At 39.3% G+C, this 24,075-nt stretch overlaps 1 protein-coding gene across 8 annotated transcripts in view; it reads right to left on the bottom strand.

Moving 5' to 3' along the window:
* Positions 1-24,075, bottom strand: part of RBMS1 (RNA binding motif single stranded interacting protein 1) — a 97,530-nt gene that overhangs the window by 52,879 nt on the left and 20,576 nt on the right. For all 8 annotated transcript variants that reach the window (XM_026077932.1, XM_026077933.1, XM_026077935.1 and 5 more), the window contains one exon: positions 14,648-14,823. In XM_026077932.1, coding sequence (XP_025933717.1) covers positions 14,648-14,823 — 176 coding nt within the window. The remainder of the gene's footprint in view (positions 1-14,647; positions 14,824-24,075) is intronic.

The following is a 24,075-nucleotide window of genomic DNA, read 5'->3' as shown; positions in this document are numbered from 1 at the left end:
TGTAGCACAAAATCTAAAGTACAACCTTTGTGGCGGATGCATCAGGGTCATATTCAGTGACACTTCCTCAGTTTCACACAGCTTAAGATAGACAGTCTTTTGAATATTGATTGAAGCAAGCAGGAGGCAGTTTGCTTTCTGCAGTTTTGCAAAGAGAATGTAATAGATACTTATCTGGAAATTTGCTTTGGGTAGCTTAAATATACCTTTTTGTTCAAAACCACCATTAACCTTTTCTGATCCCATCATTAAAGTAGGTAGCCAAGTACAACTGAAATCACTACCCCTTCAGCCTACTTTTACTCTTGAGCTGTAGACAAACATGCAGTCACAGCACTCTGTGCATTACCAGATTATCATGTTGGATTTATCTGAAGGGGCTGAAACTAATGTGATTCCCCAGACCTTTTTCTATGAATTTCTATGAATTTCTATGAATTTTTCATACAATGACTACATCAAATGCCACCATGGAAGGAGAAGTCTAGTGGCCCAGGCTGTACTTTGGCTAGTGTGCTTGAGGAAGGGTTTGGATTGATGGGTCTCACAGACAAGGGAGGTTATTCCTGACCAAGCAGGGAAAACCCAAACCAGCACAAAGAAGTGACTCACAAATGGCCCAACTGGGCTCTGAGAAAACCAACTGGCTACACCTTCCAATGGCTCTACCTCTGCATCTACATTAAACAGAACAGGACATAGATTCAAAATTGCTTAGGACATAGATTCAAAATTGCTTAAAAGGAGCAGTCACAGCTGCTTCATGAACCCAAAGCACCAGTCATCACAAAAGGGACTATTCAAAAACACATTCTGATATAGTGCCAGGAAAATCAATCAACCAGTGCACCAGAGCAAAGCTGACAGAAAATTTCAAAGTCAGCAGAGTTAGTTCTGTATCACACATATCATGACAACTTTTCTTGAACAGATTCAACAACACATGCCAAAGAAGGAGTTTGTATGACATGGTCACAGTATTTCTGGGCTTAACTGACCTATAGATGCTTTGTTTTGTTTTGTTTTGTCTGTCAACAGCCTGAGATGACTATTTCTTTGCCTGTAAGAGGACAACAGAATGAACTTTTCTCTTAAAAGTAATAAGCTACTGTAAGAAAGAACCCAAAATTCTACCTGAGTATGAATCCCAGTGCCTACACTTCAGAATCTAGAATAGTTCATTTACTAATTTTCCAAAATGAAAATTGAAATCTAACAGAAACACCTTGATATTTTTGATGAAAATTACTCAGAAGGGGGGAAATGTAACAGATACAGCTCTTTCACAGTAAAGGATTAAGAATCCAGAGAAGCAATGTCTGTATCCAATGTCAGAAAACCACTCATTAGCAAAGAGTTAAACAGTATCTAGGTCAGTCTACAGTCTTTCCTGCACATCCTCAGCTCACTGCATATCGGAAATGCTGTGTGGGAAGGCCAGGGAACTAAACTCACAGATCAAATGACTCAGACTGCAGTAATTTAATGATACTTCTTTCTCTTAAATTATCCTTGGGATTAAAAGAATCCACACCCTCAACATGAAACCAAATCATAGCAAAAGGAAGAAACCACAAATCCACAGATCACTGGGTCAAAAAAAGGTATCTAGAAGCAAATTAATTATTAATGGAAAAGGACAGAGACCTTTCCTACAACATACTATATGGTCAGAACAGCAGAAGGCAAAGAATTTGAGCATCGGTCAGATGTCCTCCTGAAAGCCCTAGTGGGGATGATCTCAACAACAAGAATGTCAGAACTGTCTGCCAAAAAAATAAAGGAGAGCTGTCACAGCCAAATGTTGACCTCTACCACCAGAGGAAAGCAGCTTGAGGGAAACAGCCTCACATTTCCTCCATCACTGAAGAAGCTGAACTGCAAGTTGTCAAACACCTATGGAACAAGCATGACCAGAAGATAACTATAAGATCCTGGAAAGAGAAGAACCAGTGACCCAGGCCCAAATATAAATCCAGTTAAATCCCTGAAAAGCAATTAAAAATTCAGCAAATTCTGTCAGACTGAACAAAATGGAAGTTTGAAAAGGACACGAATGAACCAAAGAAAACATTGCCCTCAGAAATACTCCTTCCCGACTACAAAGTAAAATTATGACAATTCACTCTCTCTGCACTTAAAGATTCATTCCCTCCCCCCTTACTTAAGGAAAGGGAAAAAAGGTCATCCTAACTATCACAAAAAGAAAAAGGAGAAAAGCCAAAACACCCTAAGGGCACTAAAATGTCTTCTATCACAGGAACTCATTAAGTTTCATCTAGAGAAATAGAAACTGAATTTGTTTCATGGCAAAAATTTAACTAGAGTTGGTGTGATGAGATCTGATAAATAGCATCAGATTCTTTTTTCAGAAGTGTTTTTTATTAGTATATTGTGAAGTACATTGCAAGCTAATTATAAAAAACTAAGCATCTTGGTTCACTATATATTTAGATGCAATTCTGCTCTACTTCTAATTAAATTATTTCATTTTTATATATGTACCTAACTGACAATGTTTTGAAAATTTATATCCAACAACATACAAAAATCACTAAGGTGCTTGGTCAGCAACCAGTTACCCTTGAAAGTAAATTCCTACAGCTACTCAAATTTCAGCTACAACCTTGGAGCTGTGTGGAGTCTCACTCCAGGTCTAAGGTCCAAGAGAATTTTAAATTCTGTATTCCACCTTTATCACTTGCTGGTTGCAAATCCATGGGCACTTTCTGACAGCAGGTAAAACATCAGCCTCCACCTATAGTTAGCCATAGGGTAGCTGTGTACCACAGTCTTCTGTCCAGCATCCCACTGCTTATGGTTTCCTGGTGACTATATCTCATGATGAAAGAGTAATAAGTCCAAATAAATAATCTCCTCTAATTAGGAGAAAATTTTGGACCTAGTGAGTTCAGGTGAAGGGCTCTATATAGAGAATACAGACACTGTCTCTGGATCAATATATTTTTAAACAACATTCACAAAGTGCAACATCTTAAATAGAGAAGACCAAAAGACCCACCACAAATTGAGTAGCAGTCCAGTGTTTCATATTGATCTAAACCAACATGAGGTCTGCTTCAAGTTATTGCCTCAGAGTGCAATTTGTTGGTTAAATGGAAACACAAATGAAAAAAATTATAAAAATAAAGTCTTTTCCTCTTCTTAAAAAGGAATGAGAGTCAAAATCTTTTCTTACTCTGGCTATCTACCCAAGAACATCTTAACAGCTTGGGCCTTTTCTGTGATCCACTGAAACCTACTTGCTTTTTTACTTCATCAATTCAACCAAAATTCAGTCATCCAAAACACTGACTGCTACCTGAATGTCATTTCCAGAGTGCTAGGTGGGAAAGTGCTGATTAGTGATAGATAGGGCTGTCCCCTCTTCCACTGAGAACCACTCTTTTCAAAATATTTTACAATATTTGCGAAATTGTTTAATTCAGAGTGGGTCTCCCAGACTTCAAAGAGAATTAACAAGTATTTAACTGAATAAGCAATTAAGGAAATGGGCGGAAAAACCTTTGGAATTTTTCATGGAACAAAGTAACACACAATTCACTGGGGAAGAAACAGAAAACTGAGAGAGACTATTGTATATTTTTATAATGTCATAGCTATGAGTATTTGGAAGATCTTCAAAAAGAATTGATCCTGATTTACATCAAAATAATAAAGAGTACATTCATGCTGAAGCCATGGTATGACGATAGATTGTTTTCAGTGGCAATACTGGCTAATGGTATTTTACTCCTACTACTTTGTATTGCAACATGGAAACCCTGTAAGCTGCCGCTATCACTGAGAAAATGAAACATGGAACAATACTTTCCATCGCAATACTTAAAATCTTCAAAATACAGCAAATATACTTTGGCAACAAATAAACAAGCCTTAAAAATGAAGTTAAGACAAAGCCTGCCACCATTCTGCGACACAATAAAATCACGTAGCATCAGGCGTGGGAAGTGTAGGGTGTTGGATATAAACTATCTGAAAAAAATGCAGATAGTTTACAAACATTCCTTTTGAGATCAGGGTATTGCAAACAGCGTCGCAGGGAAGGAAACACAGCTCTGCTGGATAACCCGCCACGCTGATACCCTCAGGCCTCGATGGGAAAGAGTCACTCTTCTTCTCTCTGCCAAACAGCTTCTCCATAACTCAGCCAAGTTATTCTGACTTAATCAGATTCCTGCTGTCGGGTACTGCGCAGTTACAGGTCTAAAAGAAGAAGGGGGGGGGGGGGAAGAGGGAACCCCCCCCCCCCCAAAAAAACCTAGAGACCATGGAGTTTATCTGACAGTGTGCTCCCAGGTAGCTCAAAAGCTCAGCCTTCACTACCAAACAAATACTAAATCCACGCTACAGAGTGTGAAGTACTTTTAAACCCTAATACTGCCAGTAGGAGCTGTGAGCTCCTGCAGGTGCTTGGCGCTTTCTAGGATTGGACCTCTGTGAGCACACTGCAAACAAAGAGAAATTAAGCTTGCCGTTGACTTGTGGGCACATGTAAGCTGCTTTTTTCTTCTTCTTCTTCTTCTTCACGTTGTTTGTTAATTCAAAATGAAGCAGCACGGGACACCAGTTCCTTCGAGATTTTAAATACATGATAAATAAAAAAATTAACATACTGAACTGCAAAATTCTGATGGTTTCCAGACTCCAAAAGCTCTTTAGTTATTATTCCAGCAGTAGAAAAAGAGTCCTTCACACCAGAAACAAGTAGTTTGGCTCTTCTTCTGGTGTTTGGATCATTTCCTTTCTGATATTTAGGGTCTGCAAACATAAGATTTTGGATTTGTCCAGTATTTGTGTTATCCTGTATGAAGCAATTTTTTTCTCCTGGTCTTATATCTTCTATTAACGTAATATTTATTTTACTACTGCATTCACTCCAACATTAAAGGAAAAAAATGTCCATATTAATGTATTGGAATAATTGCTGGTATTTTGATAGACTTGTGAAAGTTTGTTAATGACTATACATTTGAAACACTCATAATGTGTAAAGCCTAAGTGAACAATGTTCTTCTAGACAAAAATATTGATCCACTACTCTATCTTTTAAAGACAGCATGTACCATTTTACAGCTTCATAGAATATAGAAAAATATTTTATGCATTTTGGGCTAATATGAGTAAATTTCAGTTAAGATAAATGCCAGAACTTATCAATTAATTAAATATAATTATTAAGTTAATATCCAAATTAAGTAAGTGAAATAACACAAAATGTCTACTTTGGGGAATTTTTCTTATGGCAGTAAATCAACAGATTACAAGTTTTTCCTCTTTTGGGTAAGCCAGATTCTAAAATGAATATGAGAGGAAATAGAAAGGACATGATAGGCATACAATTAGAACATATTTCTTTTACTGAAATTATGATCCGTAAAGGATTAACTCTTACTCACACGGCTATTTCAAATGGAACATTTGTACCAGTAACAGCATCAAAACAGACCCCAAATCAAATTCTTCTTTGCTTTATTTCCACTTACCACAACAATATCCACATTCAAATTATAATTTGCATTTTTTTCCCCATTTACTGCACATCTATCTGCAAAGATCAGATTTTTAAATGATGAAATGTTAATTCTTCTCCCAGCAGTGTTTTAGAAATTTTATTTTCTACAGGATTGGTTTGAGTCTTGAACAAAGCACTGTTCAAACTGAACTGAGGCAAGTGACATGTTTTGAATGTCAGAACAGGATAGAATTTGAGAAGTTGTGGGAAAACAATTGAGGACCTGGAATTATTATTATTTTTTTTTAAGATAAACACTGATTTTTCTCTCTATTTTCTCAATTATAAGATTAATTGATTTACTTTTTACCTACATTTGCTGCTGCTTCTATTTTCCCAGTAAAGCAGGGATATTTATTGTCTGGTTTTCATGCAGTTTGGGGGTGTTACTTTTTCAACTCTAATAGCAACTTGGCATACAACGATGTAGCAAAAAAATATTACTGCTCTATTGAAAGGTTACTGAGAAGATGACTGATCTTCCGACGTGTCAACATCAGATGGCTCATTTTTTCATTTTAAAGAGTTAACATTGCATAATTCAGAGCTGAGTAGAACTAACCTTTAACAAACAAGCTCAGAATTTACAAGATTCCTAAGAGTTTTGTGAAACTACATTAGATATTAGATATCAGACATACGAATCTGCAAATACTGTTCCTGCTTTCTTCTCAGCATGGTATCCTGAGAGAAAGGAAAGTTTTATGCAAGCATGCTAGGGCAGAAATCAATTTAGACTCCAAGCTGATTCAATTCTGAAACTGTTTCTGACTTAAGTTTGTATATGTGAGTCTCCTGCTTAACCTGTCTGTTTTTAACAGAAGGGACAGTTTTTGGCATCAGCATTATGGAACCCACTAGAAAATCCGATTAGTAATTTTAAACATTTACAGGCGTCCACTGCAACTAAACAAGCCCCTTCAAAATGTTCCTGAAGCACGGGTTATCCTGCCGAGCGGCGATCTCCGATGGCGGTAGTTTTCCAATGCGTTTTCCTAGTGCCTCTTTTACAAGCAGCTGCGGATGAAGCATTCCTTCCACGCCCCTCTCCTCCCTCGCCCCCACTTCCTAAAGGAAATTCCATGGGATCACCTCTCCGGGGGCCTCACGCTGCAGCACAACTCTCATCTCCCGGGAGAGCTGGAGCTTGTGCAAGCAGACGGTCCCTGCATCTGTGACCAAAGTGCAAAGGGAGCTCCTAAGCGCGCCTGTATTCAGATTTCTAGTTTTTAAGGAGGGTTTGCCGAGGGGAATAGCTGGTTAGTATTTGGCTATTGCCAGTAAAGGAAATCTTGAGTTGGAATGTCAAAAATTATTTTATTTTTGATTACATTTAAAGTTTAATCACATAACGGAAAGAGAATTAAAACTGTTATATTTGTTTTAAACTCAAAACATCTCAAGAGATTTTCTGCATCCAGAGGTTAGGACTCCAAAGGCAACTTTTTCTTCAGTCGCAGTTTCCCAAAAAATACGTAAGGCTCCTTAATGATAATCCAGAAAAATATATTATTGTGCAAAAAATACCCCGGAACTCCTTAGGGCGGACTTCAGAGTGGGTTTCATTTGATCATGAATGTAAAGCTGTCTGAACTTCACTTCTGTAAATGTTTGGAAGAAGACATAGTCTTTCCTTTACACCACATCCATCACTTCATAATATAACCCAGGCTTTAAGTAGTCACACACACACACACACAAAAAAAAAAAAAAAAAAAAAAAAAAAAAGGAGGAAATTACTACTTAAGCCAAATATTAAACCTTCAGGCCAATCACAGTTCCCACGGCATACCATGCAAATGCCTCAGCCCTGACTATGGGAGTCAAGCCCTAACAATAAAAAGTATTTCAGTCTTCGGATCAGATCCGCACCGCTCCAGTGGAGCTGGCAAAAAAGGATTTACACACCTGAACACTGTTTCATCTCAGCTATAGAAATGGGATACTTTCTTTTTACACCGACCTATCGGAAGATCATCAGCTAAGACATTCACATCCACGCAGCACGCTGCCCTGCCACACAAGCTGGCCGAGCCAGTTTATACGCTGCACTGACACGCAACTCCTCCTCCACCAGCCAGCCTGGCTAAGGGACGGGACGGGGTGCATCAGCTGGGCACAACACACATGGGACTATCTAAACGCTGGTCCTGAAGCTCCTGGAGGTATTTCTGTGTAGTGTCACACTGTGTTGCACACCAGCGTGTGCCCGCACAGGCACACAGCACTGCTACCATCAGCTACTGCAGCTACGGAAGCCACCTTCACCACGCTTCATGTGTTATGTTTGAAGAGCAAAACTGGACGAGAAGGCACAATTAAGAGAGTTTCTGCTGCAGATTACACATACTGAGTAAAATCCAAATCATGTAACAGTCCTTGAAGAAGGAATGAAGAAAAAGATGGTGCTGGTACCATATGGCACAGAGCTGCACACTGTAAATCACACACTGCTGAATTGCTGAAGAACCTACCTCCTCCTACAGGCACATGACATGCTGTAAACCAGGTGTTCTTTCTTTAGAGGTGTTTGCAATGCTACTACTAACCAAAAATAAATGCATACATGAACCTCTCAAAGAACTGATTTGTAGGGGTCTTCTTTCCACTATAAAAAATAAGAACAATAGATGTGGTCCTGCTCCAATATAATCAGTATTAATACTCATACTGATCTCAAAGGGAACAGGATCAGGGACACTGATGTATCTCATTTAATTATGTGACATGAAATTATATTCCACGTAATTATGAACATTTCACTGCAGCTGGCAGAAAAACCATGAAAGAGCACAAGAAAACGGAGAATAAAGCAAAAAGGTTGGAAGAGGAAAAAAAATCTAAAAAAAAAAAAAAAGTTTAAAAAAAATCCAAAATAAGAGAGAGAGACAGAGGAGTTAACTACTTTGAAATCCATAATTCAGCTTTCCCTGACTTGCACTGCCTGCCCTCCAAGGAAGTCTTAACCAGGTGCTACAGACCTTTCCTTAGCATGTGAACTGAACAGCAGTGACCCGCCCAGCACCTTCTCCCAAATGAGTTAAATGCAAAAGACTATTGGTAAAGCTTTTTGCTAAAGCCCAGCCACATCCGATTTCTAATAAGATATGCTGAGTAAAATTAGCAGATTTTTTTGCTCTTAAGTGACAGCAGTGATGACAGCTCCCTGCTACAGTAAATCTTAGAGCTCTAGTTCACAACTTCTCAGTATTGAGCGTATTTGAAGGAGATGGGAAATGGCAGCACAGTGAGAGGTCACAATTACACGGGAAGCAAAGAACAGGGAAACATTAATATGCTAATGGTTGTCACATGACTTATGAATTTAAGTGTTTTATTAAGAGCAGCCACTTTACAACTGAAACATTTTTGGGGTACTCCTGCCCCAAAACAGGGAATTACTGGAGTATGCAAAGATCTAAAAATGTGCGGATGCTGCAGAAACAAAGCTACATAGCACATTGAACTCAAATTTTTCAAAATGACCATTAGCCTGTCAGTGAAGCAGTTTTAGTTATGCCTGTGTTTATTATGCTGGAGATTTAAAGCTCTGCAATTACTCTTCAGTGAAAGAAATTCTTAAAAAACACCTCCCTCAACACAATTTCCCAAGCGCCTACGAAGCAAAGCCTGCCACTACACGGCTCTGTTTTAATGTTCTGACCATCCTGGAGCAGCACAATGGTCTGTTGGGGTAATTATATCACTAACTTCGTTACCTTAAACCAGCTGCTTTCCTAATTGTAATCCCATGAAATGCCTGCATTATAACCCTACAGCAATAATTTAAGAGAGGAAACTTGAGTGAAACTGTCCAGAACAAAAACGTATTTCAAAAAATATTATATAGACTTCAAACAGCTTGATACACGCAACACAGAACAAGCAAACAGCCTGGAACCGCGCAAACCCGAGGTGGCCCAGCTTGATGATTTATGCTCAGCTCAATGTGGGAGCCCTGAGTCAAGCCTCAAAGCTTGACATCTCACCCTGGGCCTGAGGATTGCCGGGAGGGTGAAGAAGGGTTTGTTGCAGCATCCTCATTCAATGATGTAAATGGCACAAAATGAGGTCTCTGCAGAAATTCGGCACTGCAGGGATGCCACGCTGCAGGCTAGGAAGAGGTAAATCACAGGCGAGAAGAAAGTGGAAAGCACAGGGCTCTTGAACCATGCGGTCTGGGCATAAAGGTCACATGCAGTGAAGCACAGCACTTAGTGGGAGTCTGGAAAGCACCTAGAAAATGTGTGAAAGCAAGTTACCAGCTCCTGGCTGAACCTCATAAACCCCAATCCCATAAGTCCCTAATCACACGAGCAGTCTCTAGGACTTCAGGGAAATACCTGGAATGAGTTATACCTTGTATTTTCAGATCCTCAGATACTAATTAAACTGCAAGAACCAACTGTCGAAGAGACACCAAGTAAAAAGGTGCAAACGATCTCTAAATAACGTATTCAGGAACAAAAAGCCAGCACAACAGCTGAAAGAGGCACCTCAAGCAAGTATCGATAGCTGCCCCGGGGGAAGGGAGCGCGATTAGGCACGGCCAAGGCTACCAGCAACCCTGCGCAGCCCGCGCTTCCCAACGGGGCTCGCTCCCGACAGCAGGCCTCCTGCAACAGCATCACACGGTTTGGGAAAAGTAAGTGTGAGAGAGCAAAGCAGAGCAAGAGAGCGGAGCAGAGGGCGGCTGCAGAAACTGCTTGGAGCGCCACGGACACTGCCGAGGTCGGCTGCTTTCCGCAGGCTTCCCCAGCCTGGGCTCCTCGGCCGTTTACCCCAATTTCTCTTTTTCTCTGCTTTTTTTTCCTTCTATTTAGCTAATTTCTCCTGTCTAGCCTCCTCCTGGAAAGACGGTATCTGTGGGCCACGGTGTTGATGGCTTTGCCTGCCCTGTATACCTAATGGAAAGCTCTTGGGGAGAGAACTGACTCATATGACATCCCGTAACAAGCAGGACTGTACTTAGTTGCCTGTTATGACAGTCTTGCAAGAAACAAAATACATATCCTATTCTTCCCCACACTTCTGCCCCTGGCACAACTGATATGAAGAAATTTGTTTTCCCAGTGCAGAACTGGAGTAGCAGGCTTGCGTTCGAATGGGCTACTCGGAAACATGGCAGCTTCATTTCCCACACAAAAGCCAATAACGCAATCTGAAAATAGCTGTGCTCCCAGGTGAGCCTTCGTAGCAAAAGTATAATATGCGATTTTAATCTTGGAGAAGAGGGGAAAGCTTCTCCAAATAGAGCACTGTAGAAAGAACTGAGCAGATGCAGGTAGGGAACAGATTTGTAGAGACATATATTGGCAAAATTGCTCTCTTGCCAGGAAAGTACGTTTCCACAAAAATGGTTAACATTTGTTAACTGTATTCGTAAATACTGCATGGCTGTGCTACAACAGGAAAGCAAGCCCAACACTTTGATAATTTGGTAAGAAGTTTCTCTAATGATTCACCAAAAATAATTAATCAAAATAAAAACATGTCAAAAACTAGCACTGCTAGCTGTTGCGAGCAAGAACTAAAGCAAACAGATTGACTAAAGCAAATAAAAGTCACTGTATAACCAGACCCACATACACAAGAATTCTGTAGATTCTTCTGCACTGCATTCAGAGGGATTATATTTGAAAATAACATTTCTCCACAATAATCATAATTTCTAATAGCTTTTAGTACGGTATATGATACAAGTCCACGTTGTCATTCTGGAAGGGAAAATAAGCAAACACTTATGCTGTTTAATTCAAAACAGTACAGATGCCCTCGTGATGCATATAGTTTCATACATAATTGTTTATATTCTCTGGACAAAATAAACTTTTCCCCTTACAAGGAGAAATGTCACACAGCTAGCTACATCTGAGATCACTGAAACTACATCATTTGAAGTGGGAGGGACGGGGTAAAAAGGGGATGCTAAGGCTTGTGGTATAAGTTCGGGACCAAATCAGGAACTGGGAAGCATGAACTAGACAATGTCTTCAAATTCGTATGAATGAAACCAGATTTGCTCAGAGGGAAAGTCTGTGCAAATGGGCTGTTTCTGGCATTTGCAGCAATAATGATGTTTTTTAACCATTATTTCTTCAACCCAGAGTTGTTTTTCTATCTTGTCTGACAACAGCCAAACAATCTACGAGTGAAATTCCCAAACTAAGGGACAACAGAGTAATCCTTCCACAGTCGTGCTGTATAAATTCCAAAGATATAAAAGGAATGCCAGTGACCTCTTTCCGTACCTCCGCTGAAACCTGCTTATTGGCAGCTAGCAAGACCATTTCTGCAATAAGCAGAGCTGCCTTTCTATCCCTTCTGTAATCAGTTCAGCATCAAGAACTCCAGTGGGTGCCCCCTCTTAGGAGGGCAAGAGCCAGTCTATTACGGGGAGAAGGAGTTAAAATTACTCTAAAGCCTCCCGATAAAAAAAATTCTTAAATTTTAGGCAATTTTAGAGAACTAAAGAAAGTATTTTAGAGATTTGGAGTAAACAGCGTTTTTTTTCATTACCTTCTCTGAGTCCAAGATTTTATCCTTCATTTGTTCTGCATTACATCAGCTTACACAATGAAAATGAACAATGAGTTTCACTTTCTCATTATTATTTGATAGTTCCTCTTTTTTAGAAAAAATTGCAAAGAAATGTGCAAAACTAAACTAAAAATCTGTTCTTTCAGTTTAAAACAGAAACTAAAACTCTACAAATACACATTTATTAATTTTATAACCCTCAACTTTTTCTTTTTTCTATGAATGAGCTGGTGATATTAATTCGATAAAAACAGACAGAAAAAGAAGGACAACTGTGCATAGTTTATTGATAACAACAAACACAGAATGTATCTGCAATTCTCTTTAATGACATGCATAGAAAAGTTTATTTACTTTAAGAAGTTTTCAAAAATTATAAGCATCTCAAGCAGCAAAGGATGTTCCAGTGAGGCAGCTAGATATTACTACCAGGTCCACTTACAAGGATATCTTGCTCTCTATTTCCAGAAAGTTTAGGCAGATTTGTAGGAGGGAAAAAATTTTGCATCTGAAACTCTCTATAGTTTATAGAAGTGGATTACTGCTCTTCTGTGAACAAAGAGAGAGTGTTGTCATCTGTACCTTACTGAAACATTAACTTAGTTGCTAAGGGGTTATGTTGGCAGAGAAATCTAAGGCTCTTAATAGATTACGCAGATTTTTGAAAGATGTTCCAAGCCTAAAAATCCTGGATATCTCACTTGGTTCCTCAGCAGAAATGGAGAATTTTGATACAGGACCTCTCTCAAGAAAGACATTTAGGATAGAAATACCTTACAGAAAGAACTGCAACAGCCTTCCAAGTCATTAAACTCACTTCAGAATTCATTTAAAAACTGCATGGTTGCAGTTTTTGCCCTTTCTTTATTTATAAAATTCATGCTGATCTGACTAGAATTTTATATATATATATATGGACTAATGACAGGAAAACACTGAGTACCTTTTTCTAGGATGTTCATGCATCAGTGGCACCTAAGATCAAAGCACACCAAAATGTCTTCAGAGAGAGATTCAGGAGCTACAGTGACCACTGCAATAAACAGGAGGTACTGGGTGGCTCCAGTGAAAAATAACCTCACAACTTTGTCTTGAAATAACATAAATGTGCAGGCAAAGGTTTCTTCATCATTTCAAAAGATGAAAATTGGGGGGGGAGAAATCCACTTCTGTAAAACACACATTTGTAAAACAAACTCCAAGTGACAAGAGGTCTTTACACGACAAGTTGTGAAAATGTATAATTTAATCAATGAATCCTTTCACAGATTGATAATCTGCTTCTTTTTCTGTAAAATTTATAGATTTCATTTGCTGTTGGGAAAATGACCAAATGGAAATAATTTTCTCTTTCAAAAAATAATAGTAGCTTATTTAATTATAATTAATTATAATCCTAAGACTACTTATCAGTAGATAAGTGACTATTATCCTGGAAATCCAAGTCTTGTTTAAAATGAAAAATTAAGAACTTCTTCCCTATAAATTAAAGTACCATATTTTTTGCAATATTCACAAACATAAAAGTGGCTCGTGAAAGCTGGGACTCAAGATTTATAGTTTTCCCTGACTATTTTGCTAAATTGCATTGTGATCTTCGGCAACTATTTTTTATATATGCCTAGTTACTAAAATGCTAAATTGAAGTTGAAATTACTTTGAGAATCTCAGACAATAGTGTTACATATAAATCCAAATGACTCTTGATTCATTCAGAAATAAGAGATCTAGGTCTTTTCTTACATTAAATTAAATACACAGCTAACTATTATGGTCTAGTAATGAACCCGAAAGCGTGTTGTGCATCTCAGAAGTACTAAGTACTTTTTTAAAAGTCAGTAAAACATTCAAGAAAGGTGATTTTTAAACAGTGTATAAACAACATAATTACACACAGTCTCTAGGCATCCAACCCATATTTAAAAGTAACGAAAGGCATGTGCTGCTGTAAAAATTAAAAAACAAAAATTCACACAAGCAAAAACCTCATGTTAACAATATTTCCTGAAAACCTTCTGCTAAGCCACGTCCACTCTGAACTCCAGCCATTAGCAAGTATTCTTACATAGGTGCCCTATTTTTAATCATAAATACAACCGTATAGTGCCAATGTAAATTAGCCTGAAAGTAGGGTAAGCTTCAAAACACCAGTTATAGTTTACACTGGTACAGAACACTTACTTGAGGAGCTGGTACTGACAGATCTAAGTTAGAGGTGAACAGAGACCCTCCACTAGAGGTTCTTAAGTTCCACATTTGGGTGCTAACTTTCCTCTTTTTGTGATTTCAGCAGCACCAGAAACAGGCAGGAGTATGGGGGACCATAACTGTTACTTCAAAAATGGGTTGTACCTGTGCACCGCTATATTTAAGCTGTTCTTTGCTTCTCCAAAGTGCCAAGCACATTCTGCTCCTCCTGATTTCTATGGAAAATTCTCATCACAGCACAGGATAAGGATTTTTATTTAAGGATCTCTTTTTCTCCCCTCATAATCCAAACACTCATACTGTACACCTACTATGAGTTTTTAAGGTATCATTTTGTAATCTATATTTAAGCATAGTACTTACGGTTGGCATAGTTTAACCAGGTCCTGATCAGTGGTGTTTGGAGGCAGTGCTCTGATGTACAGGTTTGTTTTACTTAATTGATCCCATCCTGAGTTGCTGCTGCTACTACTGTTGTTATTACTGCTGGTGGTGCTGGGACTAGGAGGAGCCATCGGGTGGGCTGGTACGATGGACTGCTGCAAAGGAAAAAGCGGGGCAGAGTTAACTACCGATAGCAATCACAACACGCACCCTGTCTCACTGCTGTTTACCATGAGCAGCACTATGTTACATCTGCGCGTAATTACTCGTGTGCCAAATATACCTGCTTTCACACCAGGCTCGGGGGCAGGATGCACGGACCCATTCTCATATACCAAACTATCATCTGAAGCACTCTCAACGTGTGACACACATTCAAATTACATATAACCTCTGCTGCGTATTACTCGTAGGATTTTATCACTCTTCATTGGGGCAACTGATGAAAAATGAAATAAGAGATATTGTTGCTCTATGTTTTAATGGATATAAACAAAGTTTCCTTCACTAAGACAATTCCACATGTCGTAAAGGTGTTTTTGTGGCAGACGTTAAGATTATGTCATTTCCTTAATCTATCCAGAAATATAAAAATAATTAGAAAATGCTTTTGTATCTCTGCTGGCTTTGCGTATCTCACCTTTTTTTTTTTTTTTTTTTTTTAAGATAGAAAGGGACCTTAGACAGCTCTTAAGGACCAGACTTTTTAAATTAATTTTGTCCCTTAGTGTCATTTTCAAACTGCCACTGATCTCAGTATTTGTGAATTATTTCAAGAATCTCAAGAAAAAGGCTTTGTATCATTACAAATAATTAAAGTTTCAAAAGGAAATAAGCACATAAACACTTCTATATATTCCTTAATAATGCTATTTTTATTAAAATCTGACCCTAATGGAACTTTAAAATGTCCTAGAGAAAATTTGCAATAGAGCTGTCTTAACCATTTGCTTTAACCACAGAATAGCAAGACATAGTGCAGAAAGTATTAAAAACAGGTCTGTGTTGTTGCAAGTGAGGAGTATTTTAATGAATATAGAGAGCTAAAGTTGCCAGTAAAAACCTATGGACTACAAGGTTTTCACTGACAAGAAGTATTTACTGCATAGACTCCCTTTCCTGCAAAAGTCACAGCCTCCATGGCTCGAGAAGTTTGTAGTAAAGACCCAGTTTATGACCCTTAGAGGAAAGCCACATTGGAGGGAGAAATAAATAAATAAATAAATAAATAAATAAATATAGGAATATAAATATATGAATATAAATATATGAAAAAAATACATATATATATATAAAGTGAAATGTAGGTGTAGACTTGCTTGTTCCCGCCCCTGTGCCACCCTCCTCTTTGGACTAGCACAAAAGCTTGCGTAGCCACAGCTTAAACCGAAAAAAAACCCATCTTCCCTGCTCTGGTTCACCACATGTGGTTTAGTGCTACGCAGCAGCTTGGGCTGTCACAAGGCCGGGAGCAGGAATGTGAGGCAGAGGAGAGGATTACGGTTTGTGTCCGTTTAAAGCATTCATGCAACTACAGCTTTAACACGCAAGAAAAGTGAAACTATTTTGGAGATAACCTTGGGAAATTGGAATGAAATTGTGGGTGGGAGAAAAGTACAAAGACAGGCCTTGTATCAGATGCTTCATGGTAATTATGTGTTTCTCTTTTGCCTTTCCCAGGGAAGGTTTTGAAATCTTTCAGTTTGGTATATTGCAAAGTGCATTATGCAGCAATGATATCAACACAGAACAGCAAACTGCAACACTCAGATCCTATAAAACCAACTTTGATATGTAGAAACAGTGTTGTTGCCCAACTGACCTATTACCAAAAGGAAAATGAAATATATTCATGGTCATTTAAAAGTTCAAAACTTGAGTATCACAATCTCATTCCTCTTTAGTTTTTCTAAGAAGATTTTTAGAAACATCAAATCTCTCAAAAGATTTATACCCTGAGTCAAAGCTCTGCTCCAGAATTTCTTCCAGGCATGATTCAAAATGGGAAAAAGATTAAACCCTCCCTCCAAGTCTGTAATGGAAACACTGACGGATTTTAACTATAGCAGTGCAAGCTGGGCAGTTAGAGCGTCCTGCTTCCAGTAATGCCAGGCAATTATTTTTAGGGTTGTAAGCAACGCAGAATGACAGAGCATTGAGTTTCAAAACATTTTCATAATGAACGGAACAAACAGTCTGACACAATGCTATTCTTTTCTGCAAAAAGTCTTTGGCAGAGTCCTCAAAATGCATAAAATGATCAAAAATACAACTGTTCTGTTTAAGGTTTAAAAATGAGCACTTTTCTCATACCCATATGTACAGCTTCTATAAGAGTCAACATAAACAATCCAGTCTTACCCTTAACTGGTAATTACTATTAGAGAAAAAGAGCTTCTATTCTGGTTTGCAGTATTTTTGGTTTTGTTTTTACTTCTTACAATGCTTTGTGCCTTAAATTATTCATTTTAAGATGTCACAAACAGAGTTCTGCAAAATCTTGTCACCGGCTAGCCCAAGGCGAGAGGAGAACGAGCACAAGCATGTGCAGACAGCAGGAATACTATCTCTATCTCCCTGCAAAATGTAAACATGACACTGTGAGGAATTTAAACTTTTATTTAAACACGAAGATGCTCTAGTGCGAGTGGTCACATCCAAATATGACGGGAATGTAAATGTGATTACAGTTGTCTTCCTAGGTTTACAGACAGCAGCTTTGGACTGCTCCCCCAGACACTGGCACCCTTGCGCCGCCCTGGCAGCACAAAGCACAGATGTTGGACGGCTGCAGAACCAGCAGCCCAGGGACAGACCCGCGGCTGGTAAAGGGCCAGCGACATCTTAAAGCCGTAAGGTTTAAACACACTTCTTACATTAAAGCTTAATTTTAAAATTTGTATCGCCCCTTCTGCTCTGTTCTTAACTGTCTTTCTCGTGTAAAAAAGAAATGATAGAGGCCCCTGTTTTGCTCAGAGCTGCTTTTCCTTTCAACTTCCAGTTGCTGCAATTGCAATTGCTGCTCAGGACCTCACTGGTACTGAGCCCTGCTGCTACAGCCGCGCTGGCAGAGCCTCCCACGCCAGCAGCGTATGCCAAGAGAAGAGGTTTTCTGCTGGCGCAGTTGCATCACCTCCCCAAACGACATAAGCTAAGCTGATAAAAGCGCTCCTCTGCCGGCACAGCTGCATCCACGCTTGGGGCTTTGCCAACGCAACGATGTCAGCGAGCATGTATGAATTTTTCCACACCCCTGGCTGACACAGCTCTTGCTGGCAAGACTTTTCGCAGTGCAGACCTGGCCAAAGTTTGGGATTGTTTGTTTAAAAACAGCTTTCGTGAACGTTAGCTGAAAGCTTTTCAAAATTGTATTCAGGCTTTACAAAAAGTTTGTTTCACAAACTATAGACTCTGCCGCAAATTTGTATCAAAAGCTGTTCCTAAGATTTTATCATATGGACTTCACAATAACTTGCAATAATGTAACATACATAAAAACATGTTCATTAATTTTTCTTTTTAAATTAAATTACAACCTCAAATTAAGTTAAATTAATAATTTTTAAATTATTAAATTAAAATTTTAAATTAAATTAAAATATTGAAGAAGACTAGAGGAGGAATCAATCTAAGTAACAGACCATTTTCCTTGTGACAATACCTCTTTGTTCACGAGAAATACAGTTCCCACACCAGTTTACCATTTCTTCCTCAGTATTCCTTCTCAGAGCTAAGCAGTGGTTGGCTTTTCTCCGCAGCAGTGTCCTTCCTAGCAACTTTAACAAGCATCTTCTAAGCAAGAAAGGGTGACGACAAAATATCACGTATGAGCTGTGTGATCACTGCATCCAGCGCTGGAGCCAGCTGCGAGGATCTCCCAGGCTGATCTCGGAGACCTTTGCTCTAGCCTGCCAACGCCCTGCCACACCAGTAAGAAAACCACTGGTACTGGTTATGAAAAGCAAAGGCTCAATGACAGAACCGTACCAGTGGAACGCCTTAAACCAAAGAAAGTTCCCTGCCAGTGTTTTCCTCTGGATATAAAAGTTAAACAGGAATAGTCACAAATAAGTATCGAAAAATGACTGGAGCATATACTCATCTTTACATGAACCACTTTTTTTTTTTTTATTCTAAACTATTCTGTGTTTAAAGATTCGAAATGAGTCACAGCAGAATTTTGCTTGCCAAGGAGAAGAATCTCTTCACCATCAACAAGAAAAAAAACACACACAAAAAAACCATCCAAGCAAAACACACCAGAACAGCCCTGTCAGTGCTCTGAGAAATTCCTTTGACCTAGGAGCTGAGGGACGCTGATCCTTGCCACTCTCAGACTACAGAAGTCCAAGGAAACTCCAACAAACAGGGAATATAAACTTAGATAACCAGGGTCCCAAAACAGAGCACTGTCATGATGGTGGCAACCCATTTAAGTCTCTATCTTAATTAGTGCTTTAAAAGCATGTTTATGAAGTTGAATAACATGCTAGTATTTAATTACGAGTTTCTTTGATCAACTAAAATTCTTGACAGGAAAGTTATCCTTTTTTTTTTTTTTTTAAACCAACAGAGTTATTTTTCACACATCTACTCTTAAGTTCAAACTGTAAGTTACAGCATCCATTAACTATCTGATTTAGCCTGAACTGCTACTTGGATCTTCTGGTAATTTCGAAATCTTATCCCTGGTGCTCACCTAGCTTTATACAGGCGATTAAGCTTCAAGTACCTGCTTACCCCACCTGACTTTGCTTAACCTCCTGGGTTTCACTGAACAGTACTTTGAAAGAGCATCTTCAGTAATTGCCATCAAAATAAAAATTACAATGTATTTTTGTGTACATGTACAAGGGAGATAATTACTAAATGATAACATGCATCTGGAAAGTTTCTGGATTAAACTAGGGGATGAAACATTTTTATCAAGTTAACACAGAGCTTTACATATACAATGAAAGCTAGGGTTCAGGAAAATATAAGATGCCATATGTCTTCAGTTAGACATTGTCACACTTCAGCAACTTAGGGAACAGGAGGTTGTCTGGAATAAAATCATGTCCTGCACTGTTAAATGTGAAACAGAAATGACTGCTCTCTGATGAAGACAGTTGTTTTATCAACCTCCTTTAAATCAGCAATCGCCAATGGCCAAAGTTAGTCTACGCCAGCAAACGGATGGCTGTAGGGGGGATGCCATTCTGAGTGTCCTACATGCTTCTATTTCATGGTTTCCACCATCGTGTCTGAAATGTTATGGCAGGGAAAACTGAATTTCTGGAGGCCTCTCCAAAGTCCAACTCTCAGCAGACCACAGTCCACTAGACAGAGAAAGATCTGCTGTGGCATTTACATCTCCTGCCTTAGGGTAGGTTCTCCGACTGTTGTTCTTCAGTCTGTCAGCACTCGGCACAGAAAGACTCAGCAAGTCGGCTGCTTTCTAGGCATTTTCAGGATGATACCAGTATAAAATGCAGAGAGACTCTCAGAAGCTGAGTCCTCAAGACTTTTGTTGAGAAATTCCTTAGGAAAAAGAATCCCTGCAACTTCCTTTTCCTCCTTTAAACCACTAACCTTAAGTCTATTTTGAATGGGTGAAGATCACAGTCTCATGATGATGCTGTGAGTCAGCAAGACAATTCCAGCACGGGCCAGTTTACTGCACGACGCCAAGAGCATCGATGTGCCTTATGTGATCAGAGCTATTTGCACACCCAGGAACCAAGCCTATTCCCTTTTCTTCATTATACAGGCCATCAGCGAAGATGGGTGTTGGTGCTGCAGCTGCACGAAGCAGAAACAACTAGGTGCTGGGAAGAGGCAGGTCCCGGGGGGTGGAGGCTGGCACCACGCAGAGACTCTCCCTGTTACGAAATGCCACTGAGCACCTACAGCCCCAGCCCTGGTGACAGAGCCTTTCCCCAAACACGCTCTCTGTGGCTTTCACATTTTGACAAGGAAGAACTACACTCAAAATACGTCAGCTGGCATTTAAGATAAAGATGGACTGCAATAAAAAATTTGAGAATCAAGTACTCAATAAAACCCCCACAGAACTGAAATTAAAAAGAAAATAAAAAAACAAGCCACACACACAAAAACCCTCAGCTTTAATTCCATTCCCAAACACACAGGTTTTAAAAGAGCTTTGCAAGAGAAATAAAGGATGGTAATGCCCTCCGTCCTGCCTGTATGTTATATCCAAGATAAGTAAGAACTGTAAAGGTTTCCAGCAAGATCCAAGAAAGCAGTTTATACACCTTTTTTCCCTGAATCATTTCAGAAGCCCTCTACTGAAATACAGAAAGCTTTGAGTGAGTAGGTGCTTTTCTCAGCCCGCTTGAATAAAAATCTTCACAGGAAGTGGCTTTATTAACAGTGAAGAAGACTAGACAAAATCTAGCATAAACCCTTAGTCACAGACAGCTCTGATGCTCCTAACATTTTCACCCCTAGACTGTCGTGCTCGTAACCCAAGGCCTCTCCCTGCAGACAGCTATTTTGCTTCCTTGTACTCAGGAAGGCAAGAAGACAAACCATCCTTCACAGTAACTTAGTAGGACTAAATTTGTTCTCACCAGAAGGCAACAATTACTAACAACAGAAGATACAGAGGCAAACTATTCCAGCATGTTACAAAATGTCAGGTTCCCATATTTTTATAAGAGCATGGAACTAATATTATTTAAATTATACATGTTAAAGTTTAATACAACAGCCATCTCCTGCTAGTAAAGAAACAAATTTCCAAATCTATGCATTTCCTTCTTATGAAGTTCCCAGGAGCTCATCTACTCCATCAAGGTCATCCCCTAACAGGGATTTTTGAGTGCTCCACTGACTGACTCTCCTTGTCCAGAGACAAACAGAAGGTCCTGGATACACATGCAACTCCTAGCACCAAAGTACAAAAACTATCGCCGAGAGAGAGATGAGGGAGTGCTGACCTGGGCTAAATCCCTGTTCCTTTGCAGAAACCATTAATACTTCTCCTTTCTGCTCTCTCATCATAACACCCTTTTCCCTCTCAGTTTTACACCTGGATTCCCTGGACAATCCTCTGAAACACAGTACATGCCCTAGCCACAACACAAAATTGCAGACACATCTAAAGCAAAATGATATTTGAGTTTGGGTTTTCAAAACTTGAGTAGGCTGCAGCAATCCAACAGCTACTCTAGGTTAAAACAGTAGAAAAAGAAAGTCAAGATGCTGAAGTACCTGAAGAAAAAGAGCTTGGTACTGAGAGCTAGTGGACCAAAAGGCATGTACATGTTTTTGTGGTCAGCCCTTCATTGAGCAATAGACACAAGACAATTCACTGCCAACTTCCTTCTTGACTCTAGTAAATACACTTATTATATTACGCTTATTTCCTTCAGTGAAACCAGCCAAGGATTTTGCTCAGGATCCAGAGAGAAAACAGTAATGAATTCCTAGAGCATGTTAAAGTTTTTGTCCATGTCTGAGGATTCAAGCTGCAGTTAGAAGAAAACACATCCCTTTTTAGAGAGGCTTAACTCACATACTGATGGGTTTATGCAAGGCTCTGAAAGGTAGCAAGTCCAGGACATGACAGTGAATACAAATAATAAAAACAACTCCTCCTTTGCATTACACATCTGTTGGTAGACATTACAATCAGGGTATAAAAATCTTACAATGTTCTCCAACACGGGAAACATTAAGTCAAGATTTTTTTGGTAGGAGAAATACTTTAAGTGAAACTGCAATTAGTTTAGGAAACTCCTCTGTCACGCAGAAGACAAGACTAGAGCAGGGATGGTCAAACTGAAGCTGGAAATCACGTACAGCTCATGAGCACTTCAAGTGCAGCTCAGTAGACAGTGCTTCTAGACTCTAAGTCTCTCAATAAGCTTTTTATGCCTCAGGTTATAAGATGGGAGAAAGGCCATAGTGGGTCATGTGCTGGCAGAAAGATCCGACACAGTGGCATGGGTCATATTTCCAACGGAGTCTGTGAAATGCTGGAGATAAGCACGCGAAGGGTTTCTTAGAGCACTGAAGGCCACAAGTATGAGCTTTAAGGGGGCAAAGTCCAGAAACATAGCATTTTCACATGCCTCTCTGACAGATCAGTGCTCACAGCATTAGGAGGCTCTGAGATCCCTAAACTACATGGTCACGGTGGTCCCTTTTCACTCTCTATATAATTTTGCTTAAGCATTCATACAGCAGAAAACTCCTACTCACTACCACCATTTAAGAGCTCTTCAGGTGTCAGCCCAGAACAGATGAAAATCAAACAAAAGAACCAGTTTTCAGGCAGTTGTTCTACTTTATGAAAGTAGCCAAATTCCCAAGACGTGAAAATAAGGTCCAGCCAAACTGTAACTGGCATATGTAGAACTCCCATAAATAGTTTAATTTCTCTGTCAGCTGCCAAATGTCTTGCAATTTCTTTTTTCCTTTTTTTTATTTTTTGGGGGGGAGGTTGTGGGGAGGAGGAGGAGAGAAGAGGAGGACCCAGGGAATTTCAGAGCAGTCAGTCTAACTTCAATTCCCAGAAATACTCTGGAACAAATTATTAAACAATCAGTTTATGAGAACCTRGAAGATAATAAAATGACAAAAAAGCAGACAGAATGGATCTGTCAAAAACAGATCACATCGAACAAATCTAATTTTCTTCACTGCCAGCGTAACTAGCTTAGTGGGTAACACAGAAGCAGTAAATACATATATCTCCCTCTCGACTGAAACTTCTAACACTGTCCCACATGGTATTTTCATTAGCAAAATACGGAAATAAGGCCTAGATCAGCAGTTCCCTCTCCGAGGCACTCTGCAGCAGAAAGCGAGGTGTGGACAGGAGGGCAGCACGAGCTCATTAGCTTTTCCGCTTGCACTGTCAAGGGAGGGGAGGAAGCGGCGCAGAGGCACAGCGAAATGCATCATTGATCCTAGCACTGCCTCCTCCCTCCCAGCCCTTACAGTCGTGGTGCCTCTGAACCTTCTTGTTTTTAAACACTACTTAATAAGTAATATTCCCCTAAACATGACTCAAGATCAGAAGGTGTACTAATTTCTCAGAATAGAAAATAACTGCTCTGATGAGGATAATATGATATTCCTATCATATTATAGCCTATTCCTATTTTTTAAAAAAAGAAAAAATGTTTTAAAAAAAATCAAACATCTCCCATAATCAAAAATGCCCTTCTAAAGCCTAGCTGATAAGCTGGACAAATATAAGCCATGTATTTTGGACCGTTATCACTTACCCTTAGGAGTCCCAAGGTACAAATAAATAGTTTAGTGCTTGACCCTCCAGAGAATGATGCAAAAGAAATGCTGTACTTGATGGCAATTAATTTTTTATTCATGAAATTAAATCTGGATACAAGCATACTGATCCGAAAATAAACAATATGTATTATCCCTTT

Source organism: Apteryx rowi, unplaced genomic scaffold (assembly GCF_003343035.1).
Source record: "Apteryx rowi isolate R43461 unplaced genomic scaffold, aptRow1 scaffold_47, whole genome shotgun sequence".
Taxonomy (NCBI): domain Eukaryota; kingdom Metazoa; phylum Chordata; class Aves; order Apterygiformes; family Apterygidae; genus Apteryx; species Apteryx rowi.
The sequence above is the reverse complement of the archived record's forward strand: the minus strand, read 5'-3'. Positions and strand labels throughout refer to the sequence as shown.